This window comes from Chroicocephalus ridibundus, chromosome 4 (genome assembly GCF_963924245.1).
Source record: "Chroicocephalus ridibundus chromosome 4, bChrRid1.1, whole genome shotgun sequence".
Taxonomy (NCBI): domain Eukaryota; kingdom Metazoa; phylum Chordata; class Aves; order Charadriiformes; family Laridae; genus Chroicocephalus; species Chroicocephalus ridibundus.
Window position 1 is genome coordinate 2,545,242 of NC_086287.1, and position 17,663 is coordinate 2,562,904.

Sequence of the window (17,663 nt, forward strand, 5' to 3'; positions counted from 1 at the left end):
GGTGATTGACCCTGCTCTGCGTGGCCGCTTTCTCCCTCTCCCACCACCTCCTAGGAGAGACCAGGAATCAGAAGGAAATGAGGGGGAGGCAGCGGCATTCCCAGCATCTTTCCCCATCACCATCTTTCCCCATGGCCCCACGCCAGCCCCAGGCTATGCTAGGAAGGACCCCATCCCCTGCTGTGCCCAGGACAGGCTCCCACCCCTCAGACCTGTCCCTAGACAGGAGGCACCTGTCATGGAGGCTTATAAAAAAATTACATTAGGCAGGTGATAAACTCAAATTAAATTTTATTCTAACCAAAACTCTTTAAGAGTCTGACCAACAAAATCAAGGAAATAATCAACAGGCTCAAGATGCTAAATGGTATTTATACTACACAGCCCACCTAAGAATTCTTAAGCTTTAGGAATGATGACCCAAAATTTGCAATCACTCACCTTGTAGGGTGATGGCTCTCAAATTCCAGGAGTAGCCATGGGCAGTATCCTGAACCACAGGGAGAGTCCCTGATACAGAGCGGCTGCTCCAAGGAGGACCATCTCAATTTGCCCTCCGGTGGGGGTCCGTTTATGCCCTCGTCGAATCTGATCTGTGGTCGTATATGGTCATGTTAGATTTCATTGGTTGAGGGCCTTATCTTGCTTGTCTTTCAGCTGCAGTGGTTACGTCATCATGGTCACCGTGTGGACCGGGTGGCCTGACCCCAAACTGCAACTTCCAAGTTTTTGAGAAATTTTGGTCCCTATCAGGGTGGGTGCACCTGTCACAGAATCCACCCCTTGACCACAGTCATGATTTGACTGGTTTCTTGGGAGTGGTGGTATGGTCACCTCTTGCCACCAAAGTAAAAGGGAACACAGTCTCGGGGAGCTTGATGCTCACTAAGGCTCATTGTTCCTTGGTTGTCGTAAGGTTGTATTGGGACATCAATAACACAAACAGGTTTTCAGGGAGTATACTTCACGATTGATACAGATCTCACTATCGTGCGCTTAATGCAGCTTATCATAATACAAATCCCAATAACCATAACTGTAATCATTATCAAAGACCGATGGAGGCTAGTTAGCCATCCTGACAAAGAAGACCTCAATATATCCAAAACTTTCCCCAGCCGATTCGTTCCTAGTGCAACGATTGTGTCCTGAGTCTCTTGCCACCTTCTTCATCTTATTGATTCGCTTTTTTAGCGGGGCCTTGGTACGTGTGGGATGTGGATACAGCACTCAGCTACCGACAGGTTCAGGACTCCACATACGCCTCTCTCCTCTAATAGCATCAAATCCAACACGGCTCGGTTTTGGTGAGTCATTTTACTGGTAGGTTGTAAGCGATTGTTTAAGAGTACCTGGGCTATCAGATGTAGCGTTGGCTAAGGCTGACAGTTGTAGGCCTAGTTCCAGAATGCCCTGAATAACGATTCCATCCACCATCTAACTCGTGATGGGGCTTCCTACCACCCATTCTGTAAATCCCTTAGACTATGATCCCACCACTTGTGTGGCGTGCGTCCTTCCTGTTAGATGGGACAGAGAGAGAGTACGGCTAGCGTACAAGAGTCCAGGGATGGCTGGATATAGTCGGGAATACAGGTGGCGGTCAGAACAGGCCCACACTAGGCTAGGGGGTGCACAGACAGTGGATGTCCGGTATGAACCTGTTGATAACATGAAATAAGGGCAGTAATCGCCATCGTCTTTACTACAATGGCTAGTAGAGGGCTGTGAGTAGCTGGTATTGCTACACAGGCAGCCTCGTACCAGAGCACCCCTAACAGGAGGGCAGATCCACAGTAATGGCATCTTGTCTATGTCCTTACGCCCGATATCCACCTGGCAGTCCCAGAGCGGAGATTTTTCTGCCGGGCGAGGTGCCTTATCTTCTCGCCCATGCCAGCTAGGCCTGGGGGCATGGGGGTGTCCAGCCCACAGGCAATTGAAGGGATACGGGTCCTTGCCTCGGTCTGGGACTCGTTGCACACACTGGGGTGTGCACTGCTGTCTTTTTCAGGCATTTAATGGTTCTGTGTACTGTAAGGAGTGATCGTCAGAGCCCCATCGAGCATTATAGCCATTAGCTCCCCAGGGGACACTAGGCCACGGTATGGCACCATTTTCACCATCATTGCACCCCTTGGCCTGAGTGCCAGGTCAGAAGTTATAATTACATCTTGCGTCCCATATTGAACTAGCATTGACCACATCAGGTGACCAACTATAGGTGATATGGCCGTAACTGTTTTTGACATTAAAACTATAATTATTACATTATTTCCGTATAAACTTGAGGGCTAGTGGTACATTAACAGAAATCGGTAGAAGATCTTCTGCTGAGTTGGGGGTAGGTAGGCAAACCATTACAGAGGTGAGGTTCATCATTCCAGCAAACCCTATTATCATTTTTGCCACCATATTGTTGTCCAGATCCCTGTTATCCACACTGGCCATTGCCACCGCTGCCAGTAGAAGGGTGAGAACAGCCCGTTTCTCCATTGTCCTGTAAGAAAACAAGGAGCTGGGCCTTAGATTTTTGAAACCAGGCATCATGATTAGAAATAGGGAATTATCCACCGAGCACTAATACGGTGGGTCACAGAATCACAGAATCGTAGGGTTGGCAGGGCCCTCTGGAGATCATCCCCTCCAACCGCCTGCCAGAGCAGGGTCACCCAGAGCAGGTGGCACAGGAACGCGTCCAGGCGGGTTTGAATGTCTCCAGAGACGGAGACTCCCCCACCTCTCTGGGCAGCCTGTGCCAGGGCTCTGCCACCCTCACAGCAAAGAAGTTCCTCCTCCTGTTGAGATGGAACTTCCTATGGTCAAGTTTGTGCCCGTCACCCCTTGTCCTGTCCCTGGGCACCACTGACAAGAGCCTGGCCCCATCCTCCTGACACCCCCCCTTTCAGTATTTACAAACGTTGATAAGATCTCCCCTCAGTCATCTTTTTTCCAGACTGAAGAGACCCAAATCCCTCAGCCTTTCTTCATCAGAGAGGTGTGGAAAGACGGGTCTTTCCACTCACGTCTAGAGCTTCCCAGCTGCAAGTTTTCACCTAGATAAGTTGAACTTGGTTTGAACTTCTGCCTAGTTACACAAAGGAAGGCCCTGAGACCGGTAGGAACCAGGAGATAAGGAAGCTACAACCATCAGTAGAGGCTGCAACCCAACACGATAAGAACAGTTAACGGCCTGGGCGGAGACAGGGAAAGAAGAAAACAAAGACTAAGAAGACCCCCCAGACCAGAAATTACCATTGGACCAGGTGGGGCGTGCAAAGGGCGTGAAGAGCACATGAAGAGCAGATGCGTAGATTGTAAGGGTATAATTGTCCAGGAATTTCTTTGTTCTGGGTCCCTCTCTGGAGACACCCAGTCCTTGCTGCTGCACCACTTGAATAAATTATTTATTTGGAGGATTTTTGCCTGAGACTCGCCTATGGGAAAACTAGGGCGAAGAAACTTCTCTAACAGTCTGGCACCCCAGGTGGGACCCTAGGCCACCACCTTTGGATCCTCTCGTCTCCAAACATCTGACTGCTGGCATTGGGTGAGCTCACCTAGGACCTTTGGAGTGGGAGGTGCTGAGGGGTGGGTGTGACAATTCGTTAATTAGAAAACAGTGTAGGGATTTTGAGTCTCTCTCGGTATCAGGGTGAGTTTGAGTCTCTCCTGTGCTGCAGCTTTAGGCAGTGTGCCTCCTGATCAGCGTAAGGTGCGCGTGGTAGACGGTTCGAGTGCCTCGGGGTTCAAGTCCCTTTTAGTGGTGGAAAATAATGGGAAATAAACCCAGCGTAGAGAAGGGGCCAAGGTACAGCAAAACTGGGAAAGAATTTATGCTACAGCAAGGCTATCAAAAAAGCACGCAGTTACCCTATGCAAAGAAGGCTGGCCATTTATAACCGGAGATGGAAACTCAGCAGAACGGTGGCCACCGCAAGGGACCTTTGATCAGCGCAGCCTTACCTTTCTGTGATATCGCCTAGGGGATCGGTTCCCAGGACAAACGGATTACTGGGATGACTGGGATGACTGAGCACTGGGGAGGAAACGCCCAAGTCCGAGGTGTGGGATGAACGAGGCATCGCCAAAGGTAACGCTTGCAGTAGCGGAGGCTACTGGCCTGGACGAAGCCTCAGATAACGTCACAACCACGTCTGCTCTACCTTAGATATCTACTGCTCCTTCTCTGTCTTCTGATTCCACTCTGCTGGCTGCTGGACTCTTACCCTCTGACTTTTAATGTCTTACCTAATCCTGCTGCTGTGCTACCGGGAGGTGGTGGGGTTCCCCCTGAGTGGCACGTATTTACCGATCAGCCTTAGAATCCTAGCGATTTAGCTTCCTGGGGGAGCAAAATGACGAGACTGAGAGAGGATGCAGAAAAATGTGCTCTGTTGTTTTCTAATATAAGCATAGGGTATAACCCGAATTGGGGAGATACCCAAGTACTTTTAAGAGCATTGTTTCGGCCAGCTGAATTGGAAAGGATAGTTAAGAAAGATGCAGAAGTAGCACAACAAGCTGGGGGAGCAGAAACGCCCTGGCTGGCAAATGACCCTAATCGGGATTCAAATAATGCAAATGAGAGAGCTGCCTGCCAAACTGCACTCCGAAATTTAGTAGAAGCAATTAGGGCATGCAGAGAATTGGGGGTAAGTCGGGCTAAGGTACAGGAGTGCAAAGGCCAGATGAACATCTTAGTGATTTTGGGGCCCAATTCCCACAAGCTTTGTCGAAATATGGGGGAACGACCACTGTTGTGGTTTAACCCCAGCCAGCAGCAAGGACCACGCAGCCACTCGCTCGCTCCCCCTTCCTTTCCCCCCAGAAAGGTGGGGAGAAGAGGGAGAAAAAGAGGGGAAAGGGGGAAAAAAAGCCCTTGTGGGCTGAGATAAAGACAGTTTAATAGGATAATAATGGAAAAGGAAAATAACAATAATAATGGCAAAAAAATATACAAGACACGAGTTACTCTCACCACCTGGTGAATTGGTTGCCCAGCTCGTCCCAAGCAGTGATCACAGATTCCTGCCCACCAGCCAACTTCCATTTCCATCCTGAGCAGGACGTCTATGGTACGGAATATTCCTCTGGCCATTCCACTGTTGTCCATGCTCCTTCTCAGCTTCTATGGGAAGCTGAAAAAAAGTCCTTGAATAATATAAACATCACCTGGCAACACCTAAAACAATACGCATTATCGACATTCCTTTCATCCCAAATCTGAAACACAGCAGGCACTAGAAAGAAAATGAACTCTATCCCAGCTGAAACCGGGACAGACCGCACAAAATTTTAACGAAGCGCTCGCAATTAGTGTCTCTGTGGATCAGGCAGCCACATGATATACGGAAATACTTTAAAGAACACATGCCCGGATGGCAGGGGGAGAATTTGCAGAAGATTTTGAGTGTTGCTTTGTTTGTATATGATGGGCATGAGGAACAGCAGAAAGCTGAGCAGATTAAAGAAAGAGAGAAAGCGAAAGATCAGGAGGCAAATTTTCTGGCCATGGCTTTGGCAAGGTTCTTGCCAGGCAGAAACAGGGGCCGAGGGGGAAGAAGACCGGGTACAGGGTCTGGACTAAAACTGGAAAGAAGGCAAAGGGGAATGAGAAGGAATGATGGAAGAGACTGTTACTATTGTGGGAACTTCAGACACATGCAAAGGGATTGACCATTCCAGCTGCGGGGATGGATGAGGGAAGGAAACTATAACGGGAGCAAACCGCCCCGGGAGGATTCGCAATCGCAATGACTGGAGGAAAAGGGACCCTGTGGATCGCGAGGTGGGACTGGAAGAATTAGAAATGTTTAATATGTGGGAAACGCAATTATACCAGCGGGGACATATTACGGCCCAGAGAGCCTTTGTCACAGGCTGGGCTCACAGGATGTGACAACTCTGTTGAACACGTCCATCGTCTTCGCTTTCACCGCCAGCGTCTACCTCCAGACGGCCTTCAGTGCCGCCACGTCTCTGTCCCTCCTCCCACCATCCCGCTGCCCCTGCCACCGCTCCTGGCGCTTCCCAGAGCTCCTGTGTGCCCTGCTCTGGGCCCTCTCCTTCCTCCTCACCTTCACCCTCTACTTCTGCCCTGCGGCGCTCAGTGTCTTCATCCTGAGCTACCTCTTATCGGTGCTGACCCTGGTGTTGTCTGGTCTAACCCTGCTTGCCAGGGTCTTGTGCTCCTCATGGCAATGTCCCCCAAGGACGCTCTGCGTTGTGGTCCTGCTGGCTGTCGTCTTCTTCCCCTTCTTCACTGCTGATTTTTGTTACTGGCTCTTGCTAAGACTGTTTGATTTTTCTGTGTTTGTCTTTAACGCCTCTCTCCCGTTGGCCTGCGTGAACAGCACCATCAACCCTGTTATTTACTTCTTGGCTGGGAGCTGTGCAGAGAAGTTCACACTCTCTGTTAGGGTTGCTTTCGAGAGGACTTTTGAAGACCTAACAGAGCCCCAAAATAGAGGCGAAACTCCCAGAGAAAACACAGTGGAAGCAGCTGTTTGAACCTCTGTGGCTGCTCCCTGAGAGAAGATGCTCCAGGGATGGAGGTGTCCCGTGAGCCCGGGCGAGCCAAGGAAGATGACTCTGGTGCGGGTCTGGCCGCAGATGAATGGAATTAGCTGCAACACAAGGAACCGTGCTGGGTGGCACGGGAACTCCTGCCTGGGGTGGACGCTGGCAGCGTGGTAAAATACCCATCAAACCCTTTTGTTTTGAAACCTTTGCTTGGAATCTGTTGTATCCAACAGGTCTGAGCTTCCCCTGTCTCAACAGTGAGCTTGCTCTACCCTGCGCACGATTAAAACAGAGCCATGGAGGCTCTTAGCTCCTGCCAGTGGTTTTTCTGGTGTGTTTGTTTAAGAGCAAAGGGTGGGTGGATGAGAAAGCTTGGCACAGCAGGGCAGGACAATTGCTGGGCAAAGCTTTGTGTGTCCATCTCCAGTGGGTGCCAAACCGTGCGAAGAACATGTGGAGCCTTCACGTTCAGCTTTGATACCGGGCAAGTAGGTGTGCACTTGGGATCACCCCTGGAAGGCTTTCAGCACTTGTTGGCAGCTCCACTGACATGGTTTGGCTCAACTGGAGGCTTCTTACAGTGGGACACATCTCTGCTAACTGCAGGCATCCCAGAGAGATGTCGTCTGCTGCACAGGTCCCTCCCAGAATGAATGAGGAGCTCGTGGCACTGCCAACGGATGGCTCATCCCGACTATTGCAGGCACCTACCTTAGGATGAGGCGCCTCACGTTCTAAGGGTACCTGTGCTCCCCATAAACATGACAGAGGTTTTAGAATGAGAGGAAATGAGCCATCTGTGTGCTGGCAGCCCAGAAAGCCCCCGCATCCCGAGCTGCATCCCCAGCAGCGTGGGCAGCAGGGCCAGGGGGCGGATTCTGCCCCTCTGCTCCGCTCTGTGAGACCCCCCTGCAGTGCTGCCCCCAGCGCTGGGGCACCAACAGCAGAAGGACACGGAGGTGTTGGAGCGGGGCCAGAGGAGGCCCCGGAGATGCTGGGAGGGCTGGAGCCCCTCTGCTGTGGGGACAGGCTGAGAGAGCTGGGGGGGTTCAGCCTGGAGAAGAGAAGGCTCCGGGGAGACCTTCCAGCCCCTTCCAGGCCCTCGAGGGGCTCCAGGAAAGCTGGGGAGGGACTCTGGATCAGGGAGGGGAGCCGTGGGACGAGGGGGAAGGGTTTTCCACTGCAAGAGGGGAGATTTGGATGAGATCTGAGGGAGAAATTCTTGGCTGTGAGGGTGGTGAGCCCCTGGCCCAGGTTGCCCAGAGAAGCTGTGGCTGCCCCATCCCTGGAGGGGTTCAAGGGCAGGTTGGACGGGGCTTGGAGCAACCTGGGCTGGTGGGAGGTGTCCCTGCCCAGGGCAGGGGGTGGCGCTGGATGGGCTTTAAGGTCCCTCCCAACTCTAACCATTCTGTGATTCCATGATTTTCTGTCAGAACGGAGTCAGCCTTGTTCTGGTCACCAGTGACAAGCTCTGCAGTGAAACCCGGTTGTTGTTTATTAAACACACTTTGGGGTCAGAATTACCATGCTGGAAAGTAAAAAAAAAAGAAATCCAAGTTTAACGTCGGAGCAGTAACAAAATGACGCCTTAGGTTGGTAACTAGAAAATGGGCAGTACAGTCAGGCTTTTGGAGCGTACGGTTAGTCACTGGAAGCGGTGCAGAGGAGCTGCTCGGCTCCTCCAGAGTTCGGCCAGGTTCAGGATGGAGGCAACAAAGGTCTTCCTCTTGATGCTGAAGCTGGGGAACCAAAGGATGACCCCCCTCCCCGTCAGCCTGCACAGGCAGATGAGCACTGCGATGCTCCTAATTTCTACTTCTACTAGTAAAATTAAGTGGCCCATACATTTGGTTATATTAATTTCTGTATTTCAGGCTCTTTTTGGCCATGGAGCCAGAGGTGCGGTGAGTGGAGTTACTATGAAATCTTTGCTGCGAGCCAAGAGAATACAGGAATTAGTGTCTCTGACTTGCCGAGACCATCTGATCTGATAATCCCCTGTCTTGCTTCATGGCGTGGCATGGAGCTGTGTTTGGCGAGTGTTTGGTGAGCTGTGCCAGAGCAGCTGGTATTTGCCTGCTGTGCTTTTCTCTGGCGTCGGAGAGGTGGTCTTTGCCACCAGACGTCCTGAGTTGCACGCTGTTATCTCACGCATCACCTTGAAATGGTTCCTTGCCAAAATCGGTGCCTTTTCTGGAGACTCCTCCCCTTCCAAGTTTGGAGGACAGGGTATCATAGCCTGGGCTGAAGTCAGGCAAAAGAGGCTGAAGCCTCCTTGGGAATGCTTTTGTGGACAAAACTTTTGTGGAGATATTGGAAAGTGAAACATGTCTTCAAATCCGCTCCTGGTTTTCCTATAGGGACTGATAGGAGCAGGGCTGGATCAGATTCCCTGCCCCCTTGCAGGGACATTTACTGTCCTGTCCAGTCCCTGAGAGACCCCAGCAGGGAGGTGACAACCTCCAAAATACAATGACTCGCCATCCAGCCGTAGTCAGTTGCAAAAAGCCGTGTTCCCCTGGAGCGGAGCCGGAAAGCAGCACCTTGCGTGAAATTCTTGGCACGAGCGTGAGCGCCGGGAACACGCCACTCGTAATCCCTCGGCGCTATTGAACCCGTGCTTTTCTCAGAATGATTTAACCCTGGAATTAAACAGTGCGACAAATTTCCACTTCAAGTACCAAGGTTCTTCAAAGGCAGGCTTGCCAGGAGGAAGCGTCTGGTGATGGCTGCCCGGGCAACCAACTTTGATTTGATCTCCTCACCCAGACATCACGTCCCGTGGTGAGGAGACTCCTCTCACAGTCTCATCACATCGGCGACAGCTTCCCCTCACGTGTCCCATGGACGGCGATCTTGTCAGTAGGAGCTGGCCACGTCAACCCCTTCCTCTCCTCCAGACGTTCCCCAGTGTCATCCCACCATGTGAGGGCCTTCTGGTGTTTGCTGTGCGTACCTGGCGCTGGACCAGGAGACCCTCCACATGGGGAAATCCCCAGGGTGTGGACTTGCAACAGCACAAGGGCTTTACCTGCTGCCTCCAATTCTCGTCTCACCCAACCTCATCCATCAGCACCGTGCAGACAGCTCACTCGTCTCCGGATTTCCTTTGCTTTCCCATTCTCTCTCTTGCTTTTTTGCTTTCTCTCTCCCTTTCTTGCTCATCCCAGGAAAGAGACCTGGGAGTCCTGGGGGACAACGGGATGCCCATGAGCCAGCAGTGTGCCCTTGTGGCCAAAAAGGCCAACGGCATCCTGGGGGGCATCAAGAAGAGTGTGGCCAGCAGGTGGAGGGAGGTCATCCTCCCCCTCTGCTCTGCCCTGGGGAGGGCACATCTGGAGCGCTGTGTCCAGCTCTGGGCTCCCCGGGTCAAGAGGGACAGGGAACTGCTGGAGAGGGGACAGCAAAGGGCCACCAAGATGCTGAGGGGACGGGAACATCTCTCTGATGAAGAAAGGCTGAGGGATTTGGGTCACTTCAGCCTGGAAAAAAGACGACTGAGGGGGCACCTTATCAAGGCTTGTAAATACTGAAAGGGGGGGTGTCAGGAGGATGGGGCCAGACTCTTCCCAGCGGTGCCCAGGGACAGGACAAGGGGCAACGGGCACAAACTTGACCATAGGAAGTTCCATCTCAAGACGAGGAGGAACTTCTTTGCTGTGAGGGTGGCAGAGCCCTGGCACAGGCTGCCCAGAGAGGTGGGGGAGTCTCCGTCTCTGGAGACATTCCAAACCTGCCTGGAGTCGTTCCTGTGCCACCTGCTCTGGGTGACCCTGCTCTGGCAGGGGGTTGGAGGGGATGATCTCCGGAGGTCCTGTCCAACCCTATGGTTCTATGATTCTATGATTGCCTTTCTCTCTGTCTCTGCATCTCTCTCTCTTTCTCTCATTCTCTCGTTTTCTCTTTCTTTCCTTGTTTCCTTCTGTCTTTCTCTTTCTTTCACAGTCTCTTTTCCCCTATGCCTTATTCTCTACACCACTACTTCCCCCATCACCAACCAGAAACCTTTGGTTTGCCCATTTTTGCAACCCATTTTGCAGAGCCCTGCCTTGCTTGGCCAGCAGAGATGGCCAGAGCTCCCCAAGGTACAAATGTGTCAGACCTTCCCCAGGCAAGAGATCCCGCGAAACACCACAGAACTCATCAGCTGATGGGCAAAGGGGCCAGAGTTTATTGTCTGGGGCCAGAGCAAGGAGGGTCATGGCAATGGGAACACAGCCCGGGCACAGGCACTGGCTGAGCAGTGCAGCGCTGGCTCTGTGCTACGTGTCCCCACGCCTCCATCTCCTTCTGGCTGTCTGCGAGGCTCCATGTCTCCAGGCCTCCTTGCCAGCAGTGCCTTAGACAGTGGTCTCCACCGTAGCGTCCTCAGGCACACGGCTCTCCTCCTCACTCGTCGCTTTCTCTTCAAACACTCGGCGGAGGGCGACTTTCATGGAGCCCTGGTGGAACCGGCGCTGCCGGTAGCTCCCCACCAAGAAGTAAATGACTGGGTTGATGCTGCTGTTCAAGGGTGCCAGCAGGTAAGAAACGTGAAGGCAAAACACATTTTTATAAGTAAGATGAATGAAAATCACCACAGTGGGAGGAAACCCGAATATGATCATGAAGATCACACTCAGGAGGATGGCAACATAGAGTTTCCCGGGGTGTCGTCTCTGTGAGCCACATCGGAGTCTGATGAACAGGGAAAGGTTGGAAAGGAGTGGGAATAAACAGAAAACGAGAAAATTCATGATGCTTAAACCTTTCAATAGTTGTTCACAATCTATATTCAACTTCTCATTACAGCTCAAAGCAGCCAAAGAAACAAAAAGTCCGTCGAGAGCCCAGAGTATCCCACACATGATGCCTGACAGGTGCTTTGGGCGATGACAGCGGTACCAGATTGGGAACAAAACAGAGGCGCACCTCTCTATGCTCATTGCTGTCAGGAGATACATGCTGGCATAATAGCAAAACAGGAACAGAACCATCAGGATATAATATGCCAAATAATGTTGAAAGAAGGAAGTAACATAGACTGTTGAAACAATGTGTAATGTAAGGATAACCAAAATGAACAGGAGCAGGGAGAAGTCAGCAATGGACAGGTTAAGAACATAGACAGTGAAGGGGTTCTTCTTCATCTGGAAGCCCAGGAACCATATGACCACCATATTCCCCACAAGTCCACACAGGGAAACACCGATAAAACCAGCTACAATTATCAATGCGCTGTAATTCTGTTTTATGCACCAGTATTTTGTAACTGGCTGAGAATCTGCATATACATAATCCACGTAGTTCAGAGGGAGATTTATTATGTTGGCCTCCTCCATGGTGATTGACCCTGCTCTGCGTGGCCGCTTTCTCCCTCTCCCACCACCTCCTAGGAGAGACCAGGAATCAGAAGGAAATGAGGGGGAGGCAGTTGGCATTCCCAGCATCTTTCCCCATCACCATCTTTCCCCATGGCCCCACGCCAGCCCCAGGCTATGCTAGGAAGGACCCCATCCCCTGCTGTGCCCAGGACAGGCTCCCACCCCTCAGACCTGTCCCTAGACAGGAGGCACCTGTCATGGAGGCTTATAAAAAAATTACATTAGGCAGGTGATAAACTCAAATTAAATTTTATTCTAACCAAAACTCTTTAAGAGTCTGACCAACAAAATCAAGGAAATAATCAACAGGCTCTAGATGCTAAATGGTATTTATACTACACAGCCCACCTAAGAATTCTTAAGCTTTAGGAATGATGACCCAAAATTTGCAATCACTCACCTTGTAGGGTGATGGCTCTCAAATTCCAGGAGGAGCCATGGGCAGTATCCTGAACCACGGGGAGAGTGCCTGATACAGAGCGGCTGCTCCAAGGAGGACCATCTCAATTTGCCCTCCGGTGGGGGTCCGTTTATGCCCTCGTCGAATCTGATCTGTGGTCGTATATGGTCATGTTAGATTTCATTGGTTGAGGGCCTTATCTTGCTTGTCTTTCAGCTGCAGTGTTTACGTCATCATGGTCACCGTGTGGACCGGGTGGCCTGACCCCAAACTGCAACTTCCAAGTTTTTGAGAAATTTTGGTCCCTATCAGGGTGGGTGCACCTGTCACAGAATCCACCCCTTGACCACAGTCATGATTTGACTGGTTTCTTGGGAGTGGTGGTATGGTCACCTCTTGCCACCAAAGTAAAAGGGAACACAGTCTCGGGGAGCTTGATGCTCACTAAGGGTCATTGTTCCTTGGTTGTCGTAAGGTTGTATTGGGACATCAATAACACAAACAGGTTTTCAGGGAGTATACTTCACGATTGATACAGATCTCACTATTGTGCGCTTAATGCAGCTTATCATAATACAAATCCCAATAACCATAACTGTAATCATTATCAAAGACCGATGGAGGCTAGTTAGCCATCCTGACAAAGAAGACCTCAATATATCCAAAACTTTCCCCAGCCGATTCGTTCCTAGTGCAACGATTGTGTCCTGAGTCTCTTGCCACCTTCTTCATCTTATTGATTCGCTTTTTTAGCGGGGCCTTGGTACGTGTGGGATGTGGATACAGCACTCAGCTACCGACAGGTTCAGGACTCCACATACGCCTCTCTCCTCTAATAGCATCAAATCCAACACGGCTCGGTTTTGGTGAGTCATTTTACTGGTAGGTTGTAAGCGATTGTTTAAGAGTACCTGGGCTATCAGATGTAGCGTTGGCTAAGGCTGACAGTTGTAGGCCTAGTTCCAGAATGCCCTGAATAACGATTCCATCCACCATCTAACTCGTGATGGGGCTTCCTACCACCCATTCTGTAAATCCCTTAGACTATGTTCCCACCACTTGTGTGGCGTGCGTCCTTCCTGTTAGATGGGACAGAGAGAGAGTACGGCTAGCGTACAAGAGTCCAGGGATGGCTGGATATAGTCGGGAATACAGGTGGCGGTCAGAACAGGCCCACACTAGGCTAGGGGGTGCACAGACAGTGGATGTCCGGTATGAACCTGTTGATAACATGAAATAAGGGCAGTAATCGCCATCGTCTTTACTACAATGGCTAGTAGAGGGCTGTGAGTAGCTGGTATTGCTACACAGGCAGCCTCGTACCAGAGCACCCCTAACAGGAGGGCAGATCCACAGTAATGGCATCTTGTCTATGTCCTTACGCCCGATATCCACCTGGCAGTCCCAGAGCGGAGATTTTTCTGCCGGGCGAGGTGCCTTATCTTCTCGCCCATGCCAGCTAGGCCTGGGGGCATGGGGGTGTCCAGCCCACAGGCAATTGAAGGGATACGGGTCCTTGCCTCGGTCTGGGACTCGTTGCACACACTGGGGTGTTCACTGCTGTCTTTTTCAGGCATTTAATGGTTCTGTGTACTGTAAGGAGTGATCGTCAGAGCCCCATCGAGCATTATAGCCATTAGCTCCCCAGGGGACACTAGGCCACGGTATGGCACCATTTTCACCATCATTGCACCCCTTGGCCTGAGTGCCAGGTCAGAAGTTATAATTACATCTTGCGTCCCATATTGAACTAGCATTGACCACATCAGGTCACCAACTATAGGTGATATGGCCGTAACTGTTTTTGACATTAAAACTATAATTATTATATTATTTCCGTATAAACTTGAGGGCTAGTGGTACATTAACAGAAATCGGTAGAAGATCTTCTGCTGAGTTGGGGGTAGGTAGGCAAACCATTACAGAGGTGAGGTTCATCATTCCAGCAAACCCTATTATCATTTTTGCCACCATATTGTTGTCCAGATCCCTGTTATCCACACTGGCCATTGCCACCGCTGCCAGTAGAAGGGTGAGAACAGCCCGTTTCTCCATTGTCCTGTAAGAAAACAAGGAGCTGGGCCTTAGATTTTTGAAACCAGGCATCATGATTAGAAATAGGGAATTATCCACCGAGCACTAATACGGTGGGTCACAGAATCACAGAATCGTAGGGTTGGCAGGGCCCTCTGGAGATCATCCCCTCCAACCGCCTGCCAGAGCAGGGTCACCCAGAGCAGGTGGCACAGGAACGCGTCCAGGCGGGTTTGAATGTCTCCAGAGACGGAGACTCCCCCACCTCTCTGGGCAGCCTGTGCCAGGGCTCTGCCACCCTCACAGCAAAGAAGTTCCTCCTCGTGTTGAGATGGAACTTCCTATGGTCAAGTTTGTGCCCGTCACCCCTTGTCCTGTCCCTGGGCACCGCTGGGAAGAGTCTGGCCCCATCCTCCTGACACCCCCCCCTTTCAGTATTTACAAGCGTTGATAAGATCCCCCCTCAGTCGTCTTTTTTCCAGACTGAAGAGACCCAAATCCCTCAGCCTTTCTTCATCAGAGAGGTGTGGAAAGACGGGTCTTTCCACTCACGTCTAGAGCTTCCCAGCTGCAAGTTTTCACCTAGATAAGTTGAACTTGGTTTGAACTTCTGCCTAGTTACACAAAGGAAGGCCCTGAGACCGGTAGGAACCAGGAGATAAGGAAGCTACAACCATCAGTAGAGGCTGCAACCCAACACGATAAGAACAGTTAACGGCCTGGGCGGAGACAGGGAAAGAAGAAAACAAAGACTAAGAAGACCCCCCAGACCAGAAATTACCATTGGACCAGGTGGGGCGTGCAAAGGGCGTGAAGAGCACATGAAGAGCAGATGCGTAGATTGTAAGGGTATAATTGTCCAGGAATGTCTTTGTTCTGGGTCCCTCTCTGGAGACACCCAGTCCTTGCTGCTGTACCACTTGAATAAATTATTTATTTGGAGGATTTTTGCCTGAGACTCGCCTATGGGAAAACTAGGGCGAAGAAACTTCTGTAACAGTCTGGCACCCCAGGTGGGACCCTAGGCCACCACCTTTGGATCCTCTCGTCTCCAAACATCTGACTGCTGGCATAGGGTGAGCTCACCTAGGACCTTTGGAGTGGGAGGTGCTGAGGGGTGGGTGTGACAATTCGTTAATTAGAAAACAGTGTAGGGATTTTGAGTCTCTCTCGGTATCAGGGTGAGTTTGAGTCTCTCCTGTGCTGCAGCTTTAGGCAGTGTGCCTCCTGATCAGCGTAAGGTGCGCGTGGTAGACGGTTCGAGTGCCTCGGGGTTCAAGTCCCTTTTAGTGGTGGAAAATAATGGGAAATAAACCCAGCGTAGAGAAGGGGCCAAGGCACAGCAAAACTGGGAAAGAATTTATGCTACAGCAAGGCTATCAAAAAAGCACGCAGTTACCCTATGCAAAGAAGGCTGGCCATTTATAACCGGAGATGGAAACTCAGCAGAACGGTGGCCACCGCAAGGGACCTTTGATCAGCGCAGCCTTACCTTTCTGTGATATCGCCTAGGGGATCGGTTCCCAGGACAAACGGATTACTGGGATGACTGGGATGACTGAGCACTGGGGAGGAAACACCCAAGTCCGAGGTGTGGGATGAACGAGGCATCGCCAAAGGTAACGCTTGCAGTAGCGGAGGCTACTGCCCTGGACGAAGCCTCAGATAACGTCACAACCACGTCTGCTCTACCTTAGATATCTACTGCTCCTTCTCTGTCTTCTGATTCCACTCTGCTGGCTGCTGGACTCTTACCCTCTGACTTTTAATGTCTTACCTAATCCTGCTGCTGTGCTACCGGGAGGTGGTGGGGTTCCCCCCGAGTGGCACGTATTTACCGATCAGCCTTAGAATCCTAGCGATTTAGCTTCCTGGGGGAGCAAAATGACGAGACTGAGAGAGGATGCAGAAAAATGTGCTCTGTTGTTTTCTAATATATGCACAGGGTATAACCCGAATTGGGGAGATACCCAAGTACTTTTAAGAGCATTGTTTCGGCCAGCTGAATTGGAAAGGATAGTTAAGAAAGATGCAGAAGTAGCACAACAAGCTGGGGGAGCAGAAACGCCCTGGCCGGCAAATGATCCTAATCGGGATTCAAATAATGGAAATGAGAGAGCCGCCTGCCAAACTGCACTCCGAAATTTAGTAGAAGCAATTAGGGCATGCAGAGAATTGGGGGTAAGTCGGGCTAAGGTACAGGAGTGCAAAGGCCAGATGAACATCTTAGTGATTTTGGGGCCCAATTCCCACAAGCTTTGTCGAAATATGGGGGAATGACCACTGTTGTGGTTTAACCCCAGCCAGCAGCAAGGACCACGCAGCCACTCGCTCGCTCCCCCTTCCTTTCCCCCCAGAAAGGTGGGGAGAAGAGGGAGAAAAAGAGGGGAAAGGGGGAAAATATACAAGACACGAGTTACTCTCACCACCTGGTGAATTGGTTGCCCAGCTCGTCCCAAGCAGTGATCACAGATTCCTGCCCACCAGCCAACTTCCATTTCCATCCTGAGCAGGACGTCTATGGTACGGAATATTCCTCTGGCCATTCCACTGTTGTCCATGCTCCTTCTCAGCTTCTATGGGAAGCTGCAAAAAAGTCCTTGAATAATATAAACATCACCTGGCAACACCTAAAACAATACGCATTATCGACATTCCTTTCATCCCAAATCTGAAACACAGCAGGCACTAGAAAGAAAATGAACTCTATCCCAGCTGAAACCGGGACAGACCGCACAAAATTTTAACGAAGCGCTCGCAATTAGTGTCTCTGTGGATCAGGCAGCCACATGATATACGGAAATACTTTAAAGAACACATGCCCGGATGGCAGGGGGAGAATTTGCAGAAGATTTTGAGTGTTGCTTTGTTTGTATATGATGGGCATGAGGAACAGCAGAAAGCTGAGCAGATTAAAGAAAGAGAGAAAGCGAAAGATCAGGAGGCAAATTTTCTGGCCATGGCTTTGGCAAGGTTCTTGCCAGGCAGAAACAGGGGCCGAGGGGGAAGAAGACCGGGTACAGGGTCTGGACTAAAACTGGAAAGAAGGCAAAGGGGAATGAGAAGGAATGATGGAAGAGACTGTTACTATTGTGGGAACTTCAGACACATGCAAAGGGATTGACCATTCCAGCTGCGGGGATGGATGAGGGAAGGAAACTATAACGGGAGCAAACCCCCCCGGGAGGATTCGCAATCGCAATGACTGGAGGAAAAGGGACCCTGTGGATCGCGAGGTGGGACTGGAAGAATTAGAAATGTTTAATATGTGGGAAACACAATTATACCAGCGGGGACATATTACAGCCTAGAGAGCCTTTGTCACAGGCTGGGCTCACAGG

At 50.9% G+C, this 17,663-nt stretch overlaps 2 protein-coding genes across 2 annotated transcripts; one reads left to right on the plus strand and one right to left on the minus strand.

Moving 5' to 3' along the window:
- Positions 1-5,373: 5,373 nt before the first annotated feature.
- LOC134514196 (proto-oncogene Mas-like) lies at positions 5,374-6,800 on the plus strand. Its single transcript, XM_063331626.1, has 2 exons — positions 5,374-5,572; positions 5,846-6,800. The coding sequence occupies exons 1-2, from the start codon at positions 5,374-5,376 to the stop codon at positions 6,511-6,513; spliced, it is 867 nt and encodes a 288-aa protein (XP_063187696.1). The 3' UTR covers positions 6,514-6,800.
- Positions 6,801-10,865: 4,065 nt separating this feature from the next.
- Positions 10,866-11,846, minus strand: LOC134514823 (proto-oncogene Mas-like). Its single transcript, XM_063333136.1, has one exon. It carries the CDS (start codon positions 11,844-11,846, stop codon positions 10,866-10,868), a length of 981 nt encoding a protein of 326 aa, XP_063189206.1.
- Positions 11,847-17,663: the final 5,817 nt, after the last annotated feature.